General features: G+C 53.7%; 10 protein-coding genes across 10 annotated transcripts; 5 read left to right on the forward strand and 5 right to left on the reverse strand.

Annotated features, from left to right (window-relative positions):
• Positions 1–24: 24 nt before the first annotated feature.
• Positions 25–1,333, forward strand: M409DRAFT_56524 (uncharacterized protein; the record flags this gene model as incomplete). Its single annotated transcript, XM_033813318.1, has 5 exons — positions 25–193; positions 267–454; positions 541–581; positions 643–752; positions 807–1,333. The coding sequence occupies 5 exons, from the start codon at positions 25–27 to the stop codon at positions 1,331–1,333; spliced, it is 1,035 nt and encodes a 344-aa protein (XP_033665604.1).
• A 35-nt stretch (positions 1,334–1,368) lies between these two features.
• Positions 1,369–2,766, reverse strand: M409DRAFT_25109 (uncharacterized protein; the record flags this gene model as incomplete). Its single annotated transcript, XM_033807544.1, has 1 exon — positions 1,369–2,766. The coding sequence occupies one exon, from the start codon at positions 2,764–2,766 to the stop codon at positions 1,369–1,371; it is 1,398 nt and encodes a 465-aa protein (XP_033665605.1).
• An 820-nt stretch (positions 2,767–3,586) lies between these two features.
• Positions 3,587–5,961, forward strand: M409DRAFT_67816 (uncharacterized protein; the record flags this gene model as incomplete). Its single annotated transcript, XM_033817564.1, has 5 exons — positions 3,587–4,222; positions 4,311–4,979; positions 5,031–5,364; positions 5,417–5,677; positions 5,741–5,961. 5 exons carry the CDS (start codon positions 3,587–3,589, stop codon positions 5,959–5,961), a joined length of 2,121 nt encoding a protein of 706 aa, XP_033665606.1.
• A 63-nt stretch (positions 5,962–6,024) lies between these two features.
• Positions 6,025–7,262, reverse strand: M409DRAFT_67817 (uncharacterized protein; the record flags this gene model as incomplete). Its single annotated transcript, XM_033817565.1, has 3 exons — positions 6,025–6,732; positions 6,786–6,927; positions 6,985–7,262. 3 exons carry the CDS (start codon positions 7,260–7,262, stop codon positions 6,025–6,027), a joined length of 1,128 nt encoding a protein of 375 aa, XP_033665607.1.
• A 956-nt stretch (positions 7,263–8,218) lies between these two features.
• M409DRAFT_25112 (uncharacterized protein) lies at positions 8,219–9,157 on the reverse strand (the record flags this gene model as incomplete). The annotated part of the gene is made up of 1 exon (XM_033807545.1): positions 8,219–9,157. The coding sequence occupies one exon, from the start codon at positions 9,155–9,157 to the stop codon at positions 8,219–8,221; it is 939 nt and encodes a 312-aa protein (XP_033665608.1).
• Positions 9,158–10,173: 1,016 nt separating this feature from the next.
• On the reverse strand, positions 10,174–11,621 carry M409DRAFT_25113 (uncharacterized protein; the record flags this gene model as incomplete). The annotated part of the gene is made up of 3 exons (XM_033807546.1): positions 10,174–10,201; positions 10,250–10,624; positions 10,681–11,621. The coding sequence occupies 3 exons, from the start codon at positions 11,619–11,621 to the stop codon at positions 10,174–10,176; spliced, it is 1,344 nt and encodes a 447-aa protein (XP_033665609.1).
• Positions 11,622–13,168: 1,547 nt separating this feature from the next.
• On the forward strand, positions 13,169–14,815 carry M409DRAFT_67819 (uncharacterized protein; the record flags this gene model as incomplete). Its single annotated transcript, XM_033817566.1, has 1 exon — positions 13,169–14,815. One exon carries the CDS (start codon positions 13,169–13,171, stop codon positions 14,813–14,815), a length of 1,647 nt encoding a protein of 548 aa, XP_033665610.1.
• A 432-nt stretch (positions 14,816–15,247) lies between these two features.
• On the forward strand, positions 15,248–16,270 carry M409DRAFT_25115 (uncharacterized protein; the record flags this gene model as incomplete). The annotated part of the gene is made up of 1 exon (XM_033807547.1): positions 15,248–16,270. The coding sequence occupies one exon, from the start codon at positions 15,248–15,250 to the stop codon at positions 16,268–16,270; it is 1,023 nt and encodes a 340-aa protein (XP_033665611.1).
• Positions 16,271–17,500: 1,230 nt separating this feature from the next.
• M409DRAFT_25116 (uncharacterized protein) lies at positions 17,501–18,247 on the reverse strand (the record flags this gene model as incomplete). Its single annotated transcript, XM_033807548.1, has 1 exon — positions 17,501–18,247. One exon carries the CDS (start codon positions 18,245–18,247, stop codon positions 17,501–17,503), a length of 747 nt encoding a protein of 248 aa, XP_033665612.1.
• A 526-nt stretch (positions 18,248–18,773) lies between these two features.
• On the forward strand, positions 18,774–20,932 carry M409DRAFT_67821 (uncharacterized protein; the record flags this gene model as incomplete). The annotated part of the gene is made up of 4 exons (XM_033817567.1): positions 18,774–18,785; positions 18,985–20,266; positions 20,320–20,491; positions 20,542–20,932. 4 exons carry the CDS (start codon positions 18,774–18,776, stop codon positions 20,930–20,932), a joined length of 1,857 nt encoding a protein of 618 aa, XP_033665613.1.
• Between the last annotated feature and the right edge of the window lie 262 nt (positions 20,933–21,194).

Here is a 21,194-nt window from a genome sequence, read left to right on the forward strand (position 1 = left end):
CATCTGCTGATTCAATCTACGAAAATGTCTGACCTCATCCTTGTCATTGGCGGTACCGGTGCTCAAGGCTTCGAAGTCGTGAAAGCGCTTTTGGGCTCGGAGGAGCACTTCTCAGTCCGTGTGTTGTCACGAGACCCAGAGAAGGCGAGAGTTAAGGAGCAATTCAAGAACTTACCCGTCGAAGTTGTCAAAGGTGACTCCATCTAGCGGACAGAAATGCCTTGGATGTCACCGTGAACAATGCTGACGTGGCTGAACGTCTCTAGGCTCCTTTACAGATCGAGACGCTGTTAGCTCTGCGCTTCAAGGCTGCTACGGCGTATATGTCAACACGGACGGCTTTACTGTCAATGAGGCCAACGAGCTCGCTGCTGCGGTCGGCATCTACGAAGTAGCTGTGCGAGTCCCTGGACTGCGACACTTCGTGTGGAGTGGAACGGATTATCTGCTCAAGGTAAGACTCGGTTCTGTGCGCATTCAAGACCTTGGATGTCTTAGACCATTGAGTCTATCTTGTAGTACTGACATTCGTACACCAAGTTGTCGTGCTTTAACCCAAGATACGCCGCCCACCATGCAAAGTATGTTGGCTCCGGTACTCCCTTCGTACAATACCGACACTATATTGACACGCAACTCCAGTGCGAAAGCTCGATTCAGCGACTACTTGAGAAGCCAGCTCTCCGAATTCTCTCCGGGACATCTCGCCTGGACGATATACAACCCACCAGCGTACACAGACATGCTGCAGAGTAAGTCTCGGCAACCGCTATGCCTGCCCTATCATAGGCACCGACTTTGATTAGGTGGTATGTTCCAACCACAAATCACCGCAGATGGCACAAGGGTCTTCCCTTTTCCGATCAAACCCACCGCTCGCATTCCCTTCATAACGATCCGCGACATCGGAGCATACGCTCTCGCAATCTTCCTCGACCCCGTCGGCTGGTCCGGCAAGACTCTCTACCCAGGCTCTCACTACGCCACAGGGCCCGAGATCGCCGAGACCCTCACCAGAGTCACAGGCCTTCCTGCCAAGTTCTTGTCGATGGATACAGAAGAATGGAAAAAGGCCATGGGAGCTAGAGGTACAGCCCCGCTGGTTGTTGGCGACGATGAAGGGATCACTTTGGGGGAAAACTTTGCGATGACCTGGGCGGCGTGGGGAGAAGATGTTTTTGTAGAGAGAGATTTTGAGGCGCTTAGGAAGCTCCATCCTGAGCTTGAGAGTTTGGAAGGGTGGATGAGGAGGACTGGATATGATGGGACGGAAAAGCCGTTTCTAAGATTGTTGATCGACAAGGCCGAAGCGGCGAAGGGGAGTGGCAAGTGAGAAGAGATGCATGGACTGATGCTGACATGAGGTAGTTATGATGCGGTGTCCTTCAATACCATATCTACCATCTCTTTGCTCAAGCCCAGGTAGTTTGCTGGATCACACAGCCTTTCCAGTTCTTCGTCTGGCAAGCCAGCTTTCTTGATCTCGTCGTCCTCCTTCAATAACTCAAGCAAGGATCTGTCCTCCACCTGGGCTCTCCGACAAAGGTCATACACCAGGTCATGCGCATACTGCCTGCCAATCGACTTGCCCAGCCCCATCATCACCGCCTCGGACACAATTGCTCCCTTCGATGAAGCCAAATTCCGCTTCATTCCCTCCTCGTCGACTTCAAGATTATTGAGCAAATAATGCGTATGCTTCAAACAAGCATGACTCAAGGCACAAATCTGTGGTAGCATAATCCATTCGATCTCCCAAGGTCCAGTACTCCGTTCATGGTCTGCCACGATCGCTTCGACCATTCCATTCGCCATGGTTCGGACGCTGCTGGCCATTGAGCAGATGAATGCACTACCGATTGGGTTTCGTTTCTGCGGCATTGTGCTGCTGCTTCCTCTGTGCGCTACGTATGGTTCTCTTGCTTCGCCGACTTCTGACTGCATCATGAGTTTGAGATCTGTGGCAAATTTGGCACAGGTCGCTGTGAGGATCGCGAGGAAGTTGGCTACTTCGGCGAAATTGTCTCGCTCGGTATGCCAGGCGATTTCAGGCATAGCTAGGCCGATCTCCTCGCAGAAGAGCTTTTGACATCTGATGCCGAGAGGTTCGTCCGACTCAGGGGGTTTGCCATAGGATGTCTCTTCGGTGATTGTTGCAAGTGTGCCTGCTGCACCTGAGAATTGTGCGATCAGGAGTCGAGGTTTCAGTTCTTGGAGCCTTTGCTTGTGGCGTTTGAATGTTGCGAGGAGTCTTGCCATTTTGAAGCCGAAAGAGATGGGCACTGCTTGTTGGAGGTTTGATCTAGCTGCCATTGGTGTTGTTTTGTGTTTCTCGCATAGCTGCACCAGTGCGGTGATGATTGCCTCCAGAGATTGCTCGACCAGGATCAATGTATCTCTTAGCTGCAGCACCGTGGCAGTGTCGGTAAGGTCCTGTGTTGTCGTTCCCCAGTGAATCCATTCTCCCAGGCCATCTTCGACGCGATTGATCTTCTTGACCAATTGTTGGACCACTGGCAACACTGGATACCCGATCAACTCGGTTTGCTTCCTCAACTCGTCGAGGTCCAGCTGATCGACCGTGCAATGCTTGACGATCTCATCACACGCCTTCTGAGGAATGATATTCAGTCTGACTTGTGCTCTTGCAAGAGCCGCTTCAAAGTCCACATAGTACTGGGTCCTTTGCCGATCCGACCATATCGATGAGATTTCAGGAGTCGAAAATACATTGCCAAAGATCTGGGAGTCGATGATGGCCGTCATGGTACTCGCTTACGAACGGAATGGTGGAGTTGACTCGGTCTTATCATGAAGTCGAGAGTTGTCGTACACAAGTGATGTCTGGATGCAGTAGCTTGAGCAAGGTTTGTCCGGCTTCGGCGCGATTGATTTTGGCCTCGAGAGCCACTGTCTTGTGATTCTTGTCCTTGATGGTAGCGCTCTTTCCGAGGTTTCTAGTACGTTGGAAGAATCCCCTCCAACAACATACAAGTAATTCAGCTGCGATGTCTTGAGGCCGATGTCTGCCTCCTCTTTTAATATATATGAGCGGCAAGAACGCCGGTCTCGGTGCCGTTGAAGCTGACCACATTGTTACTTCCTTCCTACACGTAACCCACTTTCTCTTCTCTTCATCACAACCACGACGGGATATCCGAATCAAGGCCATCCTAACGCAAGAATTCCGGGAGAAGCTCCGACAACAACTCATACATTGCTGACTCAAGCGAAGGCTAAGTGAATGGAAAGATTTCGGCCCCCACGGGTACCCCGGAGCGCCTTTCAGCTCGGCCTTTGCTCCTCTGCCAAGATAAAACTCCACTTAAAAGGCATCGCCCAGCCGTCAAAAGCGAACAGCTGAGTGCTTCTTCATGCACAGCAACTTCTAGCCATCAGGCCGCTGCAAGATTGATAGGCCACAGTCCTTGCGGCTCTGCTTGCTCCGAGCAGCCCGAGAAATGTCACCTCATGGCGCCCAGTTTGTACCATGTCGCCTTCAGCCTCTCCGATATTCTCTTTCTGTTTCCTTTGTACAACATGCTTTTGAGCTTCCTGCTTGCGTTCAACATCGCACGCCGAAGCCATGAAGAGACAAGCTCAGATTGATCAGCTGCTCAGACAACTTGATGCTCACCGTGATGCATATCTGGACACATTTCAAAGAGCACACGAAGCTCTTGCACAGAGCTTAGCGTCTGCCGCCACGACTGCTGGACAAAGCGGAACACCAGTGCCTTCGCTGCCACCGCGCTCTATGTCGAGAGAGCAACGCTCTCCGCGACCTTCTGTGACGCTGTCCGAGGCACAAACGAGATTCTCCACCGGCCTCTCAACCCTGCAAGCATCCTCGGCGTCTAAAGCTACTGGTGAAGAATCTGAAGACGATGAAGACGAGAACTTGTACGTCCAGCAGCCGCTGGAGCATCGATTGTTTGAGCACGATGGTCTACGCGACCACCTTCGGTCTCACAAATGGACGGATGCTGGCAGGATCATTCTGAACGGTATCATTAACTCGCCCGCGCGAATGCAGCAGCCGACCCTGTTTCCTGCCAATTCAGGCCGAGCGGAAGATCGAAGTCATTTAAGCCATCACCAAGTGTATGATGTTGGGCCTGATGGTGCGCCATTGCAAGTCGAACTTCCTGAGAGTGAAAGCGGGCCTTCGAATGCTTTACATATTTGGAACTCGATCAAAGAGATCAACAGCCCCAAGAAGGCAAGTGATGGAAATCATCAGCAGAGTCTAAGCACATCTTGCTTGACGACATGATCTTGAATTCACGGACAGCTAACCTTGGATACAGGCTCGCCGCGCTGTGGGGCGTATCACAATTGTCCGGGAACCAAGTCCAATCCTGTTTGGTGCCATACACTACGTCCATAATCCGACTTTCGATGTCGACGGCCTATTCCGAAGTCTAGTTGTGCCAGGTGCATCGTCTGCAAGCTTCAACGGAGCCTTTGACGACGACCCTCGGCGCCAAAGGAGCTTCATATTCAACTTCGAGTACTTCACGCTGATAGGTTCTACTTGTCAGCCGCAACCATGGCAAATGGCCGACCGCGATGTCAGCGACTCATACCAGATCAAAATCACAAGGTGTAGCTCCGTCATCGCTCTGTCGCTGGGAGGCGATCCCATCAGAAAGGTGGCGAACCACTCAAGACGAGCGAAGAACAGGTACGGCTACGCGTACGATCCTTTTGGCCCGTGGCAGGTGCTCAGTGTTCAATGCTATCCTGATTGGAAGAGTAACACCCATGTCCACGACAGTACCAAGCACTATGTCAACGGAGTCGAGGCTTTCCTGATCACACTTCTGAGCGAGTTTCGAGACGCGCAAGCTCGTTTCGATGCCATGTATCATGAGGTCACGAAGCTCATCACACCGCCAGCAGATTTCATGTTTGAGCAGAAAATCAGGGATGCTCTCCAATTTGAAGATGCGGACTTCACCTACACTCGCCGCTACGTGAGTGAGGTTCCGCGGAAGTGAAAGAACCAGTGCTGACATTTGAGACAGTTTTGGGCATACCAGACCCTAGGCATCATGAACGAATCGATCAAGGCGATGATCGATGCATACGACGACAATCTTACAGATGACGTCTGGGAAGGAAAACATCACACCATCTGGCCACTGAAAGAAGAAGAGACGCAGAGGAGTCAGTATTACAAGAAGAAGCTGGCGAATTTGCGCAAGAAGTTCGACGTGGAGATGGACAGACTGCGAGCGGTGGTTCGTGAAAACTCCGAGCGACGAGACGAGATTCGAGGACTGCGAGAGGAGCTTTTCAGTGGGACGTCGATTCAAGAAAGCCGAAAGAGTGTCGAGAATTCCGTGACGACAATACAGCGTGAGTGCGCCCTGCTGGAAATACAAGAATCAGTGCTGACTATCACATGCAGAGGGCCACAACATCAAGCTGCTGACGCTTGTGTCGATCTTCTTCCTCCCACTCACCTTCGTGACCTCTGTCTTAGGCATGACAAATATGCCCACAGAGCCGCACTACTGGATGTTTGGAATCGTCACTGCCACAGTCCGCGTCCCGTTCTTCGTGCCCGTTGGGTCTCTCAACACCACCAAGGGCATGCACTTCTGGCGCAGCCGGACAGCTGGGACTTTTACTGCGATTTGTGCGTTCTTCAAATGGCTGGTTACTTGCGGTGGCCGAAGATCCAGAGCAGTAGCAGCCGACAAGGAAGAAGATGAGCTAGGACCGAAACTAGAACGTCCCTCAACAACAATTTACGATGGACCCTCTCTGCGGCTCAGGCGATGGTCATCAACGCAGAAAGCAGATGGGCATTCGAAGGTCGAAGAAGATGGAAATCGTCTTGGCGTGGTCGAGCCTGCGTCTCCTGTGATGGACAAGGCTGCAGCGTCGATGATTGCTAGAATGTGGAATGAGGAACGACAGAGAAAAATCGCCAGCACGCTTGATGTTTGAGGACGCCAGCCAGAGGGCGTCGAACTGGAAACTAAAAAACCTGTCGATGTTCGTTCTAATAAGCTACTGCCCGGAAGGCTTGATCGGCTTCGGCGCCTCCACCCATTCGAACTCGCCCAATGGCTTCAGCAAGAACACGTCCTGCGGCCCTTCGACCTGCTTCGGCTTCGCTTGATCGTCGAACAAAGTGCCGCTCAGGAACGTATGAGGGAAGCCATGGTCGAAATGATGGGAATCTTCAATCTCACGGATCTCGTCATCCGTCAACGAAATCGACAAGGCCGCCACACTGCCTTGGATGTGCTCCAGCTTCCGCGCGCCAACGATTGGGAACACGTACGGAGCCTTGTGCATCACGTACGCCAGCGCGATGTCTGTGACATTCTTCCCGCCCTTGCCATTCGCGAGCTTCTCCAGAACTCTGGACACCTCTCTAGTCGAACCGACTTTGGCGTAGAACTTGCGTCCTTCGTTGGTCTTCTCGCGCTCTTTGAAGCTCGCTTCGGTCTGGAACTGCCCCTGACCCAGCACGCCGTATGGAGCGAGACCCATGCCTTCGTCTTTACACATCGGGATGATGTCGCGCTCAAAGTCTCGCATCGCGGCGTTCCAACTTCCTTGATAGACGACGAATTGGCGGAGGCCGTGGTCCCGGGCGTACTGGTTGGCTTTGGATACCACCCAGGCTGGGCAGTCGGAGATTCCGAGGTAGAGAACTTGGCCGGAGACGACGAGGTCGTTGAGGGAGTGCATGAGTTCGGGGATTGTGGTCTGAGAAAGTCAGTATATGCATGCGGATCTCTTCGCTCGGAAGTTGTACTGACCGTGTAGTCCCACCAGTGGACGTACAAGATATCGATGTACGACGTCTGCAACTTCCGCAACGACGCGGCCACAGACACCTTCATCGACTTGGTACTGTTGCCGCCGAAATTTGCCTGGATCTTATCCTTCTCATGGTTCATACTAGCCACCATCAGCCTCGCCACCATCAAACCACTCAAAACAGCAAGAAAGACTTACTACCCCGTCGTAAACTTCGTCGCCAGCACAATCTCATCCCTTACCCCCCTCGCCTTCATCCACTCGCCGACCCACATCTCGCTCTCCCCCGCCTGATATCCGTTCGCGGTATCGATGAAATTCCCTCCTTGCGAGTAGAAGTGGTCCATGATGGCGAAGGCCGTGTCTTTGCTGATCTCGCCGTAGCGGTAGGCGTGTGCTTCCCCGAAGGTCATGGCGCCGAGGCAGAGGGGCGAGACGCGGACGCCGGCGCTGGGGGCGAGTTGGCGGTGGCGCATGCTGCGCGAATCGTTGATCATGGTGCCGAAGTAGGCGGCGCCGCGGGTTGAGGTGGTGGACATTTTGGCGGGAGGAGATGGGTGTGGTGAGGAGAATGAATTTGTGGTGTTGAAGCGATTGAGGGAGAGATTAGGATTTCTGTCGAGAGAAGTTTTTAAAACCAACAAGAACGAGACGACGCAGACATTGACTGCCTGCAAGGTGGAGACATGATTGATGAACTCTGCAGCGAGTGCCTCCTACCTCGCCACACGACTCGATACATTCGATGTGTACGACGTGCTAAACTCCAGCCTATATCCGTGAGGGAATTCGGAGTTTACGATAACTGGAGCCCTGTCTTGTTGTACGCGGAAACGGTGCTCGTTACCACTTCGGTTTCGAAAGCTGCTAAGAGGGCTTGAGAGACTACTGGAGCCTGGAGATACCAAAGTCGAGAATGGAGTCTTCAGTGACTGTGACTATTGAGGAGAAGTTCTAGCGAAGTCGTTTGAAGACGTTGAAGTGCTTGAGTCTGGGCTATGTAGTTCCAATGGCGTTGTGCTGATCGAGCAAAGCTCTTTCGAGAAAGGAACGTCTTCGTGATTGTAATCGAGACGAACTTCGTATCCCCAAAGATCCAGCGGACTTTACTGTACCCAGACATAGCATTGTGCAGCCGTTGGAGAGAGGAACAGTGCATTGCGGCGGCCGCTAGTTTCCGCGTGGCATATCTGCGTCGCAATGGCGATAGGATACATATCTGATGTACGTCTAACGGGCGAGGACTCGGCCGTAATGCCATATGGATAAACATCGCCATTCAATCATTGTTCATTCATATCTCCAGCCTGAAACGCGGACGCGGACGCGGACGCGGAGACGCGGAGACGCGGACAAAACCCACGAACTCATATACATCCGTACGCGACCCTCCTTCAGAACCGCCGAAGCCTCGCCGCCCCACATATGTATGTCAAGTAGCATTCCCATACATCTTCCCAAAAACTCCCTCCTCCAACCTCTCCACAATCCTCACCCCATTCCCCCCCTCAACATCATCCCCAACATCAAAAGCCCCTCCACTCCCCTCCTCCGCCCCACCCACACAAACCGCCCTCCCACCACCCCCCTCCCCACAAACACACCTCATCCCCGCCTCCACAACACTCCCAACCTCCCCCACCCTTGCCCCACGCCACACGAGCATCTCCTCAACACCCGCGAGCATAGGCGTAGCCACAAACGCCGGCGCGAGGAGGTTGATCCGGTAATCCCCGAATTTCCGCGCGACGTCGGGTTGGCGGAGGGATTTGAAGATGCCGCGCATGCCGTGGTTGGAGGCGGTGTAGTCGGGGTTGAAGTCTTGGCCGAAGTAGGCTGGGAGGCCTGCGATTAGGAGGAGTTGGGGGCGGGAGGGACTGCTTTGTCGTTGTTGTTGACGGACGAAGGAGGAGAGAGCGAGGTGGGTCGTGTAGTACGTCCCCAGCAAATTCGCAGATATCGCCGGCGTAGGGGGTTTGCTCGGCTCCGTGGGGAGGTCTTCGCCTTCCTCGGGGAGCCAGGCGAGTTTGATGTTCGGCGAGGCGACGCCCGCGCTCGTTATGACGATGTCGATTCTGCCGTTTTGGCTTTGTTCGAGGATCTGTTTGAAGGCTTCGAGTTGCGATTCCCAGGATGTGAAGTCTGTGTCGATGAATGTGGCTTGGGAGTTCTTTGCTCGGAGCTGGGTTTCGGCTTCCCGGCCGCCGGCGTCGTTGATGTCGAGGATGAAGACTTGGGCGCCGTGGGTTGCTAAGGCTGTGGCGAAGCCGAGCCCGATTCCTGAGGCTCCGCCGGTGATGATTGCTGTTTTGCCTGCGACGGTGGTGAAGTCGACGGGGCGAGTTGGGTCAAACTTGGTCTTTGGCGGCATGATGTGAAAGTTGTTCGTTGAAAGCTCTGATATCTTCTGTGTGCCTCGTCCGTCTTCTTCAAGCCTTCGAGCCTCTGGTCAGTAATTGTATATCGTGCGCGTCTGAGGCAACAAGATGCAACGCTATGTCCAAATCTTGTAGCCTCATCCTATGCCCCACATCAGCGGTAGGGTCGAATGTACGTTGAGGCCAGCGTCTACGATCATCTCCTTGGCAGCCAACGACTGGAGACTAATGTTAGCAGGTATGCGTTGCTCACTTACGTACCTGCTCTGCTGCCAAGCTTATTCACCTATACATAGGTTATGAGAGAGTTGCCTGGTTTCGTCATAATCAGCACTAGACAATGTAAGAGTTTGGCGTCCTTTTAGCGATGTATGTTAGCCTTGCCCCGGTGCTCCATGCGTATTCTTCTTGGCCACTTACAAGCCGTAGTACACTAGCTAGCATTGCTTCAATAGGAGGTAGGCAAAAGAAATTGCCTACTCTATTCCAGGTCCTTGAAAATGGATCTATGAGAGATGCCTAGACACCCGGCTTGCTTTGAACATCTCACGTCATTCATTTCTTTCTTTCCAGGGCAGTAATAAGAGTTCAGCTCAGAAGAAGCCTTACAATACAAGCGCTCCCCGATCCCAATGATTTGTTTCCCCCAAAAAGCTCAATCAAACACCGAACGTTTTGCTCTCGAAACCTCGCTTGTGCCTCCCTCGTGAAGACGTATTCCAACGATGGCGGGTTCCCTCTCACAACGCTTTTCCGCCCCATATGCTTCTCGCGAAACAAGAAGTGTTTTCCCATTTGAATTAGATCTTTCGTATGCCTATGCCTCGCTGAAGCTGATGTACTTGACAGCTCAGGGTCTACTTTCAGCCGTATAAATGTCATGTCCCGTCTCTCATTTCCTCTGGAGATTCACAGCGGTTCTGTATGGTGCAGGAGAAGGCTGGCATCGGCTCACTGCGCTGTATGCTCGTGGTCCAGAATGCCGCAGCTGCGTGTCTGTAAATTGCCTTTAGAAGTCGGGAAATTGGTAGCCGTGGCTGCGATGTTGTTAGCACAGTTCAGTGTAATAGGACTACTTCACTCACGGATCATCGCCTCCTTGTCCGTATGCTTCTTGCTCTTCAGGATACTTGTCAAACAGACTGGCATCACCTGCACCTCCGCGCACGGGAGGCACATACGGTGCATCGATATCCTTCTTGGCCAGCCTTTCCCATGTGACCTCTGCGAACCATGGATGGGTCATGACGTCTTTGCTGCCTCCGTGCAAGTTACCCAGTCGCTTTGTCAGATCGGCTGTGATGAGCTTGGAGAGGAGGTCCTGAGCGTCTGGGTGAATGTACGGAGGGTACTTGACTCGGCCTTTGAGGATGTTTTCGTAGATCTTGAGGGGCGACCCAGCATCCCAAAAAGGTGTGAATCCTGCCAACATCTCGAAAATGAGGATGCCCAAGCTCCACCTAGAATATCATTAGCAATTGACATCACAGACTTTGGTCATTCTTGCGGCACCTACCAGTCCACACTCTTGTTGTACCCCTTGCTGCTCACAACTTCCGGGGCGAGGTAATCTGGAGTGCCGCAGAGCGTCCAGGTGATATCTGGAACTTCCTTGGCAAATCCGAAATCCGTGATCTTGATGTGGCCGTGTCGATCTAGCAGCAGGTTCTCGGGCTTCAGATCTCGATATATGATGTTCATGCTATGGAGGTAGTCGAGCGCGAGGGTGACTTCAGCAGCGTAGAACTTGGCGACTGGATTGGGGAAGCGCTGAGACTTTCGCAGCAGGCTGAACAGCTCACCACCCTCGATGAAGTCCATGACCATGTACAGGTTCTTCGCATCCTGCCACGTGCCCCACAACGTGATAAGGAATGGGTGTCTACACCGCTGCAGCATCTTCCTCTCGTCGTTTGTGTGTTCGACCTGCTTCATCTTAATGACCTGGGCCTTCTTAAGAACTTTGACCGCATAGAACCGCTGGTTGTGTTTGCTCTGCACCAAATGTACTCTTCCGAAACTACCGGTGCCCAGCGTTCGCGATATGGTAAAGTCATTCAGAGTGTACTTTCCCTTGGTCTCGCGCAGCGGGTTGGTGGTGGGTTTGGCGGCGGGGGCATTGATCACGGGCACATTGCCGTCGCTGTGGCCCGAGTAGGCAGAGTCATGCTGTGAGCCGGTGTATCCAGGCTGGTTCATGAGGTTCTGGATGGAGGGCTGGACTTGGGCCCCCATCCCGCTCGATGGCTTGGCAGAGGTATCGGTGGGCGCGGCGGTGGAGGAGGTATTCTGAGGCGTATCGGCGGGCTCGGCGAAGAGGTTGCTGGTCTTGGAGAGGGTGGGGGTGATTGGCGAGCCGCCCTTGTCAATGTTAGGGGAGGTTGGCGAAGTGACTTGGTCAGACCCTTGCGAGGAGTCCTTGGTGCGCTTCTTCTTGAGGAAACCGAGCGACGGCATGGGGGAGGATGAGGCTCTCCGCTTGGGTGGAAGGGTGGCAGTGGAGGGCGGGTCGGGCGGCGCCAACGTCGTGGGCGCCGTGATGGCGTGAGGGGAGGAATGGATTGGATGCCGCACGCAGGAGTCGACGAGCAGGGCAAGGCCAGGTATGCGGGCGGCAGCGGATCCGGCCGCGAGCCAGGGAGACTGGAGCTGGAGATATGAGAGGCACGTCAGAACGCGGAGGAGGAGGTGGAGGCGGCGATCTAGACAGCCGCTGGCGGTGGAGCGGCGGTGGTGCTGATGATGTCGGCGGGCTGTGACGCAAGCAGCGAGCACTCCACTGAAAGCCGGTCTGGCCGGGCGGCGCTTGGCGACGACGACGAGCGAGCGACAGCAGGCGCTGGTGTCTGCGAGCGTGTCTCTCTTGTCGCACAGCGCGTTTGCGTGCGACGGTAGGCTGGTTGGCTGGGATCAGGCTGGTCACCGGGGGTGCTGGCTGCGTGATGCTGCTGCTGCGTGCGAATCTGGCACAGCACTGCAGGTATCGGAGCTGGAGCTCTGAGATCTCTAGCTCGGCCCTGTCTGTCTCACTCGCTCTAGACACAACTCTTCGTCTTCAACGCGGGCACGTAGGCTATGGTCTCGACGGGCGCAGGCTCGATAGGGATATGGTTATGGCGGCGGCGACGAGATGGCAGGGCGGTGTGTGCACCAGGAACAAGGGATGCGCCCGGCCGTAGCAACGGCGAGACGGCAGGCTGGGACAAAGGGACGGGATCAGGAATGTGCGCTAGCCGAGCTGTCGTCAATGGCGGAGACAAGCAGCAGCAACGACAACAACGACAGGTGCGATTGTGATTCCAGGCTATTACTGGCGGAGTGAGTGGTGATGGCAGAGGAGGAGGTGAAGTGTCTCGCTGCCAATCGTACGCCCGATAATGCAGCTTGCTGCGATTGTCGCGAAGGAAGCGGGGCCTGTTCGTGCCTGAGGCATCAACTTCGAGATATGCCATTGCAACGCATACAGCGCCTAAAATAGAAGTGTTTACTAGTCTCTATAAAGGGATTCTGTCGTCCCAAGAGACGGCTCTGTGTGCGTTCAGCTGAGCCGCTCTCCTCACCCTCCTCCTCCTTGATGACAACAGCTTTGTATGGTAATTGTTCTGTGAAGGTCAAAACTCTGATTCAACGACATTGATTACCATGATCACCATTGAGGCCAGCCTCTCTACTCATATGAAGGACAACGATGCTGTCCATCTACCTTACAACTTTCATGTGAAGGCGCTCGACCCGTTCTCATTACGTCAATATCTCTGTAGCGTGGCTCTTTGCTTCCCAATGCGGTTAAAATGTTCGGCTAAACTGTCGCCCTATCTTGACATCTCCTCTTTCTTCCCGCCCTGTGTATCGCAAGTACTTCCCCAACTCGTAATCGCCCTTCACTTGCATCGACATACTTCAACATCCTACGCTCCTATGTTGTGCGTGCAATCAATGCTGTCAATGCATATCAGCACAGGAATATCTTCATAGTCCTTGCCTGCTTCAACACATCTACGGCCATGGCTGTACCCATCATTCCTCTCGCAGCAGGCATTGCCCTGATACTCTTCACCATCTACAAGTTCATCATCTTTCCAGCTTTCATATCGCCTCTTGCTCGCATCCCCAACGCCCACTGGACGGCCCCCTTCTCACCCTTCTGGATCTTGTTCCATCGCCAACAGCAAAACGACACAACAACAATCCACCAGGCTCACGGTCGACTTGGCCCTGTAATCCGCCTCGCACCAAACGAGATCTCGGTCAACTCAGTCGATGGCGGCATTCGGACGATCTATGCGGGTGGATTCGAGAAGGGCAACTGGTACTCGAATGTCTTTTCTAACTATGGCGTTGAGCCAATGTTTGCCATGGAAGGACATAACGAGCACTCCAAGCGAAAACGTATGCTCTCAAACGTCTATGCAAAGTCGACATTGCAGAGCAGTCAGGCTCTCTCTAAGCAAACGGACATCCTGCTTCGAGAGAGGCTGCATCAACGTCTGAAAGCTGAAGCGGACTCCGGAAAGACAATCGAGCTTTACGACATCTTCTCAGCTGTAACAATGGACTTCGTCTCCGGCTACGTCTTCGGATTGAAGAACAATAGTGATCATATTCGCCGGAAGGAAGAAGGCATTCAGCTCTTTCAGGAATTTAAAGCCAGGCAGAAGTACACTTTCTGGCCGCAGGAAATGGCAGGTTTCACCAACTTCATGAAACGATTGGGCTTGAAGTGGTTGCTGGTACCGACCTGGGTTGACAAGGCCAACCAAGATCTCGAGAACTGGCTCATGAGCATGTGCGACAAAGCCGAGAGCACTCTCAAGGCGAGCGAGAGTGGCGAGGAAGTCGCAATTGAAGACTATCCGAACGTGTATGCGCAGTTGCGTAACACGCTGCTCAAGGATGCGATGAAATCAGAGAAGACAGACGTAAATGTTCCTATCCAGCAACAGGTGGAGAATCTACGATTACAGATCGCAAGCGAGTTGCTGGACCACACACTCGCGGGCTTCGATACTTCTGGAATCACGCTGTCATGGCTAGCGTGGCAATTGAGTCGACCGGACCATCAAAACTGGCAACGAAAACTGCAGGAAGAGATCAAGACCCTCAATGGCAGCCTCGACGCCAAAGCCATCGACAACCTCCCTACCTTGCACGCCATTCTCATGGAAACCCTTCGACTCCACGCCGCAATCCCAGGCAACCAACCACGTATGACCCCATCCACACCCACAACTCTCGGCGACACCGAGTCGGGCATCACATTCGCCTCCCTCCCACCCAACACCCGCGTCCAAGCGCAAGCCTGGTCCCTCCACCGCAACCCCAAAGTCTTCCCCAACCCGGACTCCTGGCATCCCGACCGCTGGATAGACAGCGATCCCCAAATCCAACGCGAGATGTCCCGGTGGTTCTGGGCGTTCGGGTCTGGAGGCAGGATGTGTGTGGGAAGCAATTTGGCTGTGCTGGATATGAAGGCTACGGTGGTGGGTTTGTGGGGCAGTTTCAGCACGGAGATTTTGGATGATGAGGGCATGGTGCCGAATAGTGGGTATATGGCTGAGCCGCTTGGGGTGGGATCTGGTGGGAAGAAGGGGATTGGGAGGGATAGGAGGTTTTTGAGGTGTAAGTTGACGGAAGTGGAGAAGACAGGTTAAAGAAAAGGGGCCGTTTCAACAAGTACGGACATCACGAGAATGGAAATCACGACCAAATGACAAGCCATGCAACAAGAACTGCGAATCAAGACAAGCCCGCCCCTCTGCATCACATCTGCATCAAAAGAAGTACAGTGCCCCGAACGAGATAGCCGGCAAGATGTAACCTCTCTTATCGGGGTAGCACAGCAGGGCTACAGCAAGCTACTGCAACCACGAACTTTAACGCGAACAAGCACACGACTTCAGTGGTTGTTTTCGCCTATACATGTCCGAAATAGGAAGGCGCGAACACTTCACGAATATCGTCTGGCGAAGGATGTGCCGCAGTTCGGCCAAGTGCTGAGCCTGTCGTTGAAATACCACGGAGTCGAGTCTTCGAAGTGAAGTTGCAGAAGCTGGATCGATTTGACGGCTTCTCGTACCAGAACCATGGCCAGAGCGGCGCTCACAGTCCTCTTAGCAGGTCTGACCACCTCTGCAATCGCCGCACCTCACGACTCCACAAGGACAACGCCCTCGATCGGCTACATCGACGTCTCAGTCGCCACACTCTGGACAAACCCCTCCAAACCCCGTGCAATCGACGCCCCAGCGCTGCAAAACCCAGCCCAAATCCAACAATGGCTCGACTCAATGACCACAGCCGAGTACCTCGACCTCACCGACAGCGATAGAACGCAAACACAAGCCCTCTACGGGACACAAGTGCACATCCTCAACTCTACGGACGACTGGTACGAAATCGCCGTCCCGGATCAATTGACGCCGAAGAACGCACTGGGATATCCTGGCTGGGTCGCCGCGGTGCAAGTATCATTCAACGAAGGATACGGCAAACTCCAAGCAAGCAAACCCTTCGCCCAAGTCGAAAGCGCAGCAACAGTGCCTCTCTACCACGACCCCTGGCTCCGCAACCCCATCATGAACATCAGCTACGGCACCCGCCTCCCCGTTCTGAGTACAAACCCAAATAGCCGGTGTTCGATCCAAGTCTCCCTCACCTCCTGCAAAACAGCCTACCTCCCCTCCAACTCCGCCAAAATCTACAACTCCCCCTCCTCCATCCCCCACCCCACCGGCGCCGACCTCGTCCGGTCCGGCACCCTCTTCCTCTCCCGCGCCTACCTCTGGGGCGGTACCTCCGGCTACGCCTTCGACTGCGCCGGCTTCACGGGCACCCTCTACCGCGCCCATGGAATCACCATCGCGCGGGACTCGGGCGCCCAAGCCACATACACGGGCCATGGCGTCAGTGTGGAGAAGGAGGCTCTGGAGATGAGGGATCTGTTGTTCTATGCGACGAATGTGAGTGATGCGGCGAGTATTCATCATGTGGCTATGTATGCGGGGCAGGGGGAGATGTTGGAGGCGTATGGGGCGGGGGTCCCGGTTAGGAGGACGGGCGTTAGGTTTGGGGGGGAGTTTTGGGGGGCGGAGAGGGTTTTGGTGTGAGATGGGGGGTTTGGTGTGGGAATTTTCCCACTTGCTCGCTTTGTAGTTTGCGGCTGTTAGAAAAGCTATAGGCCCAACGTAAAGGTTGCATACGATGGGCTCTCCTCCTTTACATGCCACGTCACCCCTGTGAACAGCCCGTGACTGCAACGTGCAAGCCTTTGATATGCACGGCAGTCGAGGATGTCACGTATCACTTGACAGCATGCACATAAGTCGGACGCCTTCAAGTGTCAGTGTCTCGCTTCCAACCACCTCCAAGCTCGAATTGGTCGCTTTATAATTCGCCTGGCATATATCCCTGTCCTTTGAGTCCTCTCCTGACTTGACCCGCCCAGCGCGGTCTCAGCTGCCGAGCACGCATAGTAAGCCCAGCTCCATCGAACATGATTCAATACGTGTCCTCGCAAACAGGATATGATCCATATTTCCGCTGTCCAAAGACGCTCGGTTATGTGAAGCCAGAGCTGAGGACAAGGCTGTGCGTGAGCCTTGGCGTTGTTCAGCTCTCGCCAGCTCGCCTCGTAATAACAATAGGTGAACAACACGAGCAGGCCAAGATGAAGGCAAGTTGTGTAACACAACGTTCCGAATGTGTTGTCCACAGCCGATTAGCGTTGAAAAGACCAGCCTGCTCGCCCACGTTTTGACTTCGAACACCCCATTCCACAACCACACACGTACTCAACAAGATCCTAGCCGCAACAAAGCACAAGCAAGTACATGTCTTCCCCCAACACCCTATACCTTCGCATATCTAACAACCCAAAAGCATTACCATCACAATGCCCGCGCCCCCACGACGCCGCAACTGCCCCAGCTGCAAAGGCAACGGCAAAGTCCGCACACCCTGCCGAAACTGCGCGGGTTGGGGGGTCTTGGAGAGGCGTGACTTGCAGCCAGTGTAAAGGGGATGGCAAGCAGCTTGCGACTTGTTCGAGGTGTAATGGGACGGGGGATTGGTATCATTAAGGGGTTGGGATGGAGGGACGAAGTGATGTGTAGGATGGAAGGGGGCCTGAGATCTTGTGGGAGGGGAAGAGGGGTTTGGATGGGTGGGCAAGGGAGAATTCAGGGAGGAAGAGGACCTGATGTATGGCTTGAGGAAGAGAGTTAGCTATTTCTTTCGAAGAGGACGGTTTGCCTGGTGAAAGTCGCAAACAGTCTCTTTGGCCACCGCAGTATAACCCAAGTACCTCTTTCTCGCTCCAAAAACCTACTAGTCCCCTCTCAAGCCCTCAACCCATCCCTCTCTCTCACAATCTCCGCCATCCTCTTCCCCTCTTCCGTCCCCAGCCCCGCAAACCCCTCCACAACCCCCTCCACATCCTCCCTCCCTATCTCCTGACTCATCTTAAACTTCCCTCCCAATCTCTTCACCTCAATCTCAACCCCCACAATATTCGCCGCCAGCAACTCAATATACTTCTCCGGCGCATCCTCCACCGCCCACGGCTTGCTATACCCCATAATCCTCGTCTCAGCTTCATGGGAGAGATCGCGGATCTGTTTCGAGAGGAAGGCGGTCGTGGAGGGGGATTTGTGGTCGAGGTAGACGGTTGCGGTGCCGTGCGCTTCGACGGCGGAGTAATTCCATGTCGGCACGACTTTGCCGCTCTCGGGCTTCGTCTTGGTGTAGAACTTGGGCGTGACGTAGTGGTGTACCGGGCCGTTGAAGAGGACCATCACATCTCGCTTGATAGTATGCGGTTTGGAAACAGGTTCTTCTGAACGTAGTGCTTCGGCGGTGAAGACCTTCGATTGCGGGTTCTTGCGGGCGATGTGCCCCCTCAGCGTCGGCAGGGCTTTTTCATCTTCCGGGTCGGGGATGTCGATGACCCAGGGGATATGGCTCGACTGGATGAATGGATGATCGTCGGATTCGATGGCAGTTGTAAGGATCCCGAGTGGGTTCTGCTGTATGAACTTGCGAAGTTGAGGGATGGAGTGCTCGACATGGCCTTCTCGGAGGAACATTTGGCGAATGAGTGGTGGTGCAATTACTCTTAGTGAGTGACCTGAACCAATGGTCTAATACTACCACCTAGCACGCCCTGTGTAGTACAAACCACGCCCATTTGAGCATTTTAACAGGCATGTTGTCTCGTGGCTTGCTCGTCAATAGCTTCCTAATCAAGGAAAACAACAGCGAGTATTGACTTCTTCGCAACGAGATTCGTCCACCACAGGTCTTGTAGCGAGTTGCATGGCACAAATGCGGAGGGTCCGTCGGGTCCGTGGTCCGCAATAATCGGTTGCCGAGTTGTATTCGAGCCCGTCAGTATATCGCTATCTTGGCAAACGGTCTTGCCATTTGATGGGAAAGCCAAAAAGTCGAAGTTCGCTCTCGAAAGGCAGAACGAAAGTGATTGAGCTTGGAGAATGTTGACTGTGGCGCCCAGTATTACATGTTCGTAAGTATTTCGTCTAGTCCGAATTACAAAAGGCGACTTTGTTGCGGTTACCTCGCCTCGAGATTCTCAGTGTTGTGATTTGGATCGCCATGGTAACGACAGTAGTCATGAGCGGTATCTTCAGGCTTCTATGGAAGCCTCTTTGTAAATTCACTGAATTGTGAAGTCTCCAGAACACATTCTGCAAGCAAGGATGTTGTCTACCAGACAAGGCTGACGAGGGACAGTCAGCCGCTTTGGGAAAGGGTCGCCGCTTCCCCATCTTTTCTCTTCCCGACATCATCAATGTCTTCATCACAGGAGCCATCCTTTTCAACTTTCCGATTCGTCCAGTCCAGCGGCCAGCCCGAAAACAGAAAGAGAATAGCATCCAAGGCGTGTGAATCATGTCGACGGCGGAAGAAAAGGTGTTTTCACGCGCCTGAAAATCAGGAAGACTCCGCCCACGGTGCAGAACATGGCGGTGCTGGCGGTCGGGCGGCCAACGATACACCCAGTGGCCAAACCGTTACCAGCACGTTCGAGAGCCAGCGCGGAGAGCACAGCCTTTCAGGTGTTCAACGAGTCGCTTACCAGGCCCCTCAAACAGGAGATACGGCCACCTCACTGTCAGTTCACAGTGCTACATCCCATCCGAGATTTATTGGCGACTTGAATCCAGAAGTGGAGCTGCTCACGGCAACAACCCCGGCAAGGCAGCCGAAGAACAATGTTGGCGTCTGGCACACTGAATCTGCCGACCAGCCGCACCCCGATAGCGGGCTGAATCTGTCTTCACCATTGAGCTTGTTCTATGGCAGTTCGGGCTCTATCCAGAGCCAGTTGCAGAACATTGCGAAGACTCAGTGTCTGGACATCTGTCCTTGCTGGCAAGACTTCGAGATTTTGGAGGCGTTGTATTTCGAGAATATTCATCCCATTCTGCCGTGCGTGGACAGGGACACATACTGGAGCAGCCCTGTCGACAGCCCGACCAAGGCTCTTCTGCAACAGATCATCTGCCTTATGACCTGTCCCAGTCCTTCAGTGAGAGGCCTCTTGAGGCTTCCAGGTACTGAAGGTTTACTGTCACCTGCAGACTTTGCGCGCAAGATTGTAGCGGCCATGAGGCTGAGCATCGAGTTGGCTCTGGTCTCGGACAAGGCTGTAGTCATACAAGCTCTCATGGCCATGTCTCTGATCGCATATGGACGCGAGAGCCTGGAACTAACGCCCCAGTTCTTCATTCGAGCGGTGCAGCACGGCTACACGATTGGCCTGCATCAGCCAGGTGATGCTCAGAGAAATGATAGGACAGCGGCGTTGTTCTGCAGTGTCTGGTCGATGGATAGACTGCATGCTGCTATGCAAGGCCGGCCGGTAATAATGCACGAGGCGGACATGGCGAAAGTCCCGAAAGAAGAGGCATCTAACCAACAGCCTGAATTCAAAGTCCTCATCTCCATTGCGATGTTGCTTGACAAAGTGATTGGGTTGTATAGACCAGGCGCTTCCTCTGTCGAGATCTCAGATGATGATTTCCCCTCGTTTGAGGAGATCCTCGAAGAGTGCAGTGCCACGGACTCACCATCACACCTGATAGGTACGTATATCTTGCCATCTGTATGTCTCGCATTGGCTGACAAAGATTACAAGCCACGTTGGAGTTATTCTATCATGCTGTAGCCATCTTGTCGTGTCGATACAGCTCTGGGCCCCGTCGAGATTCGCACAATGGCCGAAACAATCGACAAGCATCATCGGCAATGCAAATATTGTCTATCATGGAAGACTCTAATGTGTCCGAAACCCTTGTCTTAATGCCCTGGTACCATACGCAGTCTCTCTGTCCCTGAGCGCCGCATATCGTGAGTACAGGCATTCGAAGGCGTTAACGCACCGTACTCGTGCGAGGAAACGCCTCGCGCAAGCATACAAGCATTTGCTACCATCAGGACAAGTCTTTTGGTCCGCTGCGTTCATGGCAGAAATGGCCGGAAAGATACTAGCCGAGCGTCACGTCGATGAAAGCGAACCGGCTCAAGAGTCAACCCGTGGGCCCTTAGCTCCGCAGAACGGCGTGCAAGCTTTGCTTGAGAATGAGTCAAATCCTCCCAATGCGTCTTTGGACTCTGGGCAGCCTCTTTACGACTCTGGCACCGACTGGAATCTTGACGACCTGGACACTATCCTGGAGGGCAACCTCGATCCAAGCATCTCGTGGTATCCCCAAGATTTACAAGAGCTTTTCGGCCTGGACTTGCAATGACCCCTACTCTGACAATGCCTTGGTGCAAAAGGTCGTCGAAGGAACATCAGATCCGAGGCATGCTTAGATGACACAAGTTGTGTGAAGGTTCTCACCCTGTTCACAACGAGCGAGCGTCAGTTCCCGCGTGTCTTCAAGGTAACTGATACGAAGTCCAACCCTGCTGAATACGCCCGAACACGCATTCTCGTAGAGCAGGAGGAGCAACTTCATTTACCACGAGTGCTTTGTCCTGGCGTAACAGCACTTTCTGCCAGGCATG

The sequence above is a fragment of the Zasmidium cellare genome, assembly GCF_010093935.1.
Source record: "Zasmidium cellare ATCC 36951 unplaced genomic scaffold M409scaffold_25, whole genome shotgun sequence".
Classification (NCBI taxonomy): domain Eukaryota; kingdom Fungi; phylum Ascomycota; class Dothideomycetes; order Mycosphaerellales; family Mycosphaerellaceae; genus Zasmidium; species Zasmidium cellare.